General features: G+C 45.9%; 1 protein-coding gene across 1 annotated transcript in view; it reads left to right on the forward strand.

Annotated features, from left to right (window-relative positions):
* Positions 1–5,144, forward strand: part of LOC101854890 (zinc finger CCCH domain-containing protein 13) — a 28,146-nt gene extending 23,002 nt beyond the window's left edge. The window contains exon 11 of the mRNA XM_005105436.3: positions 1,582–5,144. Coding sequence (XP_005105493.1) covers positions 1,582–4,093 — 2,512 coding nt within the window. The 3' untranslated portion in view covers positions 4,094–5,144. The remainder of the gene's footprint in view (positions 1–1,581) is intronic.
* Positions 5,145–6,000: the final 856 nt, after the last annotated feature.

The raw sequence follows: 6,000 nt of genomic DNA on the forward strand, positions 1-6,000 counted from the left end.
GGTAGGGTTAGGTCTCTTTGTTGTGTTTGTTGGGATGGTCGCTCGTTACTCGGAAGTCGTTCCTTATGACACCCACAAAAGCTCTTTGGGGGGGGGTTGCGCAAAATTTTCAGACAATCTGGTTGAGGCTCGCATGCAGGTCTAATAACCTATAAGCCCCGCCCAGAACTCATGCACAAATCGTAAGTGAGATGAGTGGTCACTGTTTACCTAGTCTGTAACAAAGTAACAGTGGACGTCAGCATGAACTTGTGACAAAAGTGGCACTCATTCTCAAGTGGTGGCGACTCGTGTGTTTGTTTTACCATAGCACTCGGGCCTCCTTGTCTGAAACATTTCATTTTATTGTCACCCTTGCACAAAAGCAGCAACAAAAGAGAAAAACAACCGAAAACAACAACAAAAATAACAACAAAAACAATGCGACTACCTTCTGTTGGGACCTCAGAAAGGAATGGTTTGTTTTCTTCATCTTGATCAGTCCTGCCTAAGACAGCCACCTGTCTTATACGACCACTTTTCTCCTTGACAGTGGGTGGCCGTCTTACACAGGTTCGACTGTATTAAGAATTTAGTAGAGCAGATTTGCTGCTCACAGCTGTTTGAGTGATAATGCTGTTTCTCATTTTGAACCTGTCTAACCGTCCTGTCTTGCATGTGAAGTGAAGGCTAAGTTTCTGTGCGAATTCGACTGTTTTGTCATCAGAATGGGTTTAGAGATAGGAAAGGGACATGGTACTGGAGCCAGTGAAACGATGCCAGCTCAGTGTTCTCAAATTTGGTAAAACACTCGCTTTTTATCAGGTTGGCATTCAGTGCTGGCGTTTTCGATTTTGTCTCGAATCTTTTTTAAACATGGAAAGCTTTGATTTGGGGATACCAAATCTCTTACAATTACAAATTGCTTGACGACTTCTGGTAAAATCTGACACTTGGTTTCTATTATCAGACAATTAAGTTTCTCTCCTCAACCTCATGAAAAGTGCCTGATATCGATAAAAGGATAGAAGAATGGATAGTGCTTGCGCTTTGCTCAGTGTTGAAGCAAGATAAAGGAAGAGAGAGTTGCTGTTGAACCTTGCAACTAAAATAAAATTGCTTTGACATTGTAGGCTTGACAACACTGTTCAGAGCACACTATTCACCTCTCTTGTGTAATCTGTATTAACTATTATTGTCCGACCCATACCTTCATGTACAAACAATCGCTCAGACACATGCATGGTCAAAACACAAACATAATTCACACACCGTATGGCCAAGTGTAATGCAGTACTGCCTGTCTTTTATCACACCCCACCAACCATCCTTGCATGACTATTTTCAAGGAAGTTTTAGTGCCTTACACACACCACAGGTGAAGTGCGGTGATGCATCTTGTTACCTGTAACGTGTTTAGGGATAAACCTGGCTGGCTCATGCAGCCTGATACTCTCAATGACGATGGATGTGTTTTCTCTTGTGCATGCAGGGAAATTTGAATTCAATATTGTACGAGCTATCCATGATTTCGAATTTTGAGTGTCCATCTTATCTGTGCCCGCTTGTATTTATTTTCCCCCTCTCATTTCTATTTTGCAGGCCTCCCGGGTCAAGTGTCATGGAGAGAGTTCTGAAAGCCAATCGCATGCGTGCTTGGAGAGAACCTGGCGATCCTTCGGCGGACAGCCCGCCCCGTGAAGGGCTCGCCGTACGAGGACATAGAGGTCGTGGCCGGGGCCGTGGTGTAGGACCGGTCAGAGGTAAAAAAGTCAGAGGTGGTGCGGCGGCTGTGGGTGAGGTGCGCAGCAAAGTCAGCACCCGGAGTCCCGAGCAGGGTTTGGCTCGCAGCAGCTCCGGGAACCGAAGCAGGAGCTTTAGCAGAGATATGTCACGGAGTGGGAGTAGGGAGGGCAACCGCAGCAGGAGTCGAGAACGCAGCGGAGATCAAGGTCGTCATAGCCGAGAAAACCACCGCAGCAGGAGTGGGGATGGCAGCAGTGGGGATCATCGCAGCCGGAGCAGAAGTTGCAGTCGGGACAGAGAGGATCGCGAGAGGGAGATGATGCGACACCGAGGGCCTATGCCGCCCATGGTCCCCGGTCCAGGGGGAGTCATGATCCCTCTCCCGCCCCACCCCATGATGTTCCCACCGCACTTCCCTATGGGGTTCCGACCCCCCTTCCCAGGGCGGGGTGGCCGGGGACCAAGGGGCATGCGGATGAGAGGGGGCCCAGGAGCCATGATGGGAGGCCGCCTGCCTCCACCCCCTCCCCCTCCGCCGGGCTTCCGTGGAGGCCTGCACGTCTTCAACAAAAGCTACCTGCGCAAGTACAACAACTTCCTAGGGATGAACAATCAGATTCGTGACATGTCCGGCAGGTTTGCCCAGCCACTGCAGGTAGAGCTTCCACCTCAGCGGTACAAAGACGGTGACCGCCAAGACAGACGGAACAGAAGGCGGTATCCAGAGAAAGGCAGGAGGCGAAGGAGGAGGCGTGACAGTCGAGACAGTAGTGATGACAAGAGTAGGAGCAGGAGTAGGGATCGTAGCAGGAGCAGATCTCGAAGCAGGACCAGGGACCGTAGCAGAAGTAGGAGCAGGGACAGTCGAAGCCGCAGTAGAGGTCGCGATAGATCCAGGGACAGGAGCAGACACAGATCGAGAGACAGAAGCAGAGACAGATCTAGAGATAGGAGCAGAGATGGATCGAGAGATAGATCTAGAGACCGTAGCAGAGGTGGATCGAGAGACAGAAGTAGAGATAGGTCAAGGGATAAGAGTAGAGACAGATCAAAGAGCAGGAGTCGGACAAGGGACAAGAGCAGGAGTAAAGAGAGATCCAAAGACAGGAGCAAAAGTGGGAGTCAATCTGGTAATAGAAGTCCAGAAAGGTCAGAGGAGAGGAGAAGAAGGGAGGATAGATCAAGGGACAGGGATAAAAGTGAGGATAAATTGGAGAGTGAAAGCAAAAGTAAAGATGCCTCTAAAAATAGAAGCCGAAGTCGTGATAATCCAGAAAACAGGAGTGCCAGTGACTCTAAAGGTAAGAGCAGAAGTCGAGATGGTTCTGAGGAGAGTAAGAGAGGTTGGAGCCGAAGTGACCACAGGTCAAGAGATGGGAGGAGAAGTAAGGACAGGTCGGAGGAGAGAAGGAGAGAAAGAAGCAGGAGTAAAGAGAAGAGATCACAAGAGAGAAGGAGAGAAAGAAGCAGAAGTAAAGAAGAGAGATCACAAGAGAGAAGGAGTGAAAGCAGCAGGAGTAAAGAGGAAAGAAGGAGAGAAAGAAGCAAGAGTAAAGAGGAAAGAAGCAGGAGTAAAGAGGAGAGGTCACAAGAGAGAAGAAGAGAAAGAAGCAGGAGTAAAGAGGAGGCCAGGAGAGAAAGGAGCAGGAGTAAGGAGCAGAGATTACCGGTACAGGAGAAGAAGAGGGGGAAAAGTTCAGGTGAAGAGGACCGTTCCCAAGTTGGTGGCAGAGGTAAGCAAGGGGCCGATGGAGGTGAGAGGAGCACCAGTCAGGGATCAGGTCCTAGTGAGAAGACAAGAAGAGACGGAAGTACAAGTCGAGGCAGAGGTCAGGGTCGAGATGACAGCTCCTCCCGCAGACAGCAGGAGAATGAGGGAGGGGAGAACGACGGGAGGAAGAACAAGAGTCAAGATGTTGTTGAAGGAACTCCCATAGGAGATAGAAAAAAAAAGAGCAATGCCAAAGGTGAAGGAAGACAAGATAGGAGGGAAGACGATGAAAGTGGCCCGCCAAAAGCAGACCAAAATTGTGGAGACGAAGACAGCAACCGAGGAGGAGGCAACAGTTCTTCAGACCGAAAGAAAAGGAAAAATGGGAATGGAGAAGGGAATGGGTCTAAAGATGTTGGAGGTGGTGGGAGAAGCAAAAGGGAGGAAGAGGAAAAACAAAGAGGTGCAAGTGGCAAGGGATCGGGTGAGAAAAAACAGAGTGAAAAGGCTGCTAAGGCTAAAAGCGGTTCAGCTCACAAAAGTAAAAGTGATGGGGATGGGGCTGAGAGAGGATTGGGCGGTGAGACAGTCGGTAGCTGGGATGACATGAGAAATGATGCCAACAGTGAAGATAGAAAAGAGAGTGGTGATGATTGAGGTACATGTGAACATTTAGTCAAAATGACAGTCCTACTCCTACAGTTATGGTTGTGAAAGTGTCTAAGCCAGCCACTTGAACAACTGCTCTGTCATAGAACTGTTTTAAACCAAAAACAGTGTCGTTGTCACAGTGACAAGAAAAAAAACCCCACCTCCCCTCCCACTTTTAGAGGGAAAAACCCTTCAGCCACACTCCCATATGCGTCATCAGTTCATAGGACTGTTGCATGCAGTTTTATTTGTGAGCTGATATGGCAGTGGTGGCATTCAAAGCACTGGCAATACAGACCTTCAACACCGTCAGCATGTGCAGCCATCCTTCTCCCATTCGGTAAACGCTCATTCCTGGTGTAGATGTCAGCCCAGTACAGTTTACTCCTATTCCATGAGCTTACCAGCGTGAGCTATTGATTGACTTTTGACTCCCATCCTACCTGCTCAGTAAACAGAAAAACTTGTACCTGAATTGTGATCGATTCTTTTGTTGAACTGGATGATGAAGATGATTGATTCTCCTGTTGCACTGGACGTTGATGATGATTGGTTATCTTGTACTGGATGATAACTGGTTCTCTTGTTGCACTTAATGAAGATGACGGACTCTCCTGTTGTACTGGATGGTTGGTTCTCCTGTTGTGCAAGATCATAATGGTTCTCTTGTTGTACTGAATGGTTATTATTAGAGTGCAGTAAAAAATTTGTGGCAAATGAATCAATGTCACCCTTACTTTGCACAGCAGTTATATGAATTTGTCTTAACTTATTAACTTAATCATATTTTTCCATTATAATTGAGGCTAGATTTTAAAACTTTTCCTCCTAAATTTATATAAAATACCACAAATCTCCTTCACACGGAAAATGGAAGTTTTCTCAGCACTTCCTGCTTCTCACACATATTTTGCATATGCAGGCCTATGGCACAGCTCACCGATGACACTTTTTCATGGCAAAACTAGTTAAGAAAATAGTTTTATAGGGAACACTTTTTGCACTAAAAGTTCTCAAAACATGTGTTCAATAAGCACTAGTGTCATGATTAGAAAAACATGACGGACTTGCTTTTAAATGCGATATTGTCCCAGCTGTAAATCTTGTATAATCTGTAGAAACCACCCTCTGGGGTTTTTTTTATTAGTATTTATTAAGCACTGGCAGTATTGCATACTGGTGTAAGTCATTTTTGGCAGCCTTTGATATACGTCTGTATGCAATACTGCCTGTGAAAGGAATTTTCTAGAATAGGGCTAACAGGTGTCTACAAAAATATTGATCTGTTAAGACAAATTGACACGAGTCACTGTGCAAAAGTCGGAGAGTTTATGTTTAGGAGTTGAGGAGATATTTGACAATAAGTTGCAGCACAAATTTTTTACCGCTCTTTATGCTGGGCAATGATTAATTCTTCTCCCTACTGTCATATTGTCCCGGGAAGTCATCTTGTGCTGTCTGTTCCCCTTAGACCTCTTGAGTGCTGGGGTATAGCTCATCCAACACAAAAACATCGTAGTTTTTTTGTAAATAACTTTTTATTCCATTTATTTGGGGCCTTGAGATTTTCAAATTGTGGGCTCCTGATCTGTTTTTTCCAGCTATGTTTTTAAAGGGTTACAGGTGGTAGTGAAATGTTACGTCTTCTCGGCATGGGTGGGGGTTTTCTGCGCGTTAGTCTGATGTTGAAAATAAACATATTTATCATAGTTCTGGAATATATTTCATAACAATTTTTCTTTGTGTTTGAAATCGAAACAAGACTACTGGTAAAGGGTTGATAAAAATGGGTGCTGGCAGTCAAACATTATCTGAAAAGAACATGTTTTTTAATTGGATGAGCCACAGCTGTGGCAGCTTAGTCATTAGTGGGCATTGTGAGCAGTGGTGGGACTTTGCTTTTACTATTATTT

Source organism: Aplysia californica, unplaced genomic scaffold, assembly GCF_000002075.1.
Source record: "Aplysia californica isolate F4 #8 unplaced genomic scaffold, AplCal3.0 scaffold00470, whole genome shotgun sequence".
NCBI lineage: Eukaryota > Metazoa > Mollusca > Gastropoda > Aplysiida > Aplysiidae > Aplysia > Aplysia californica.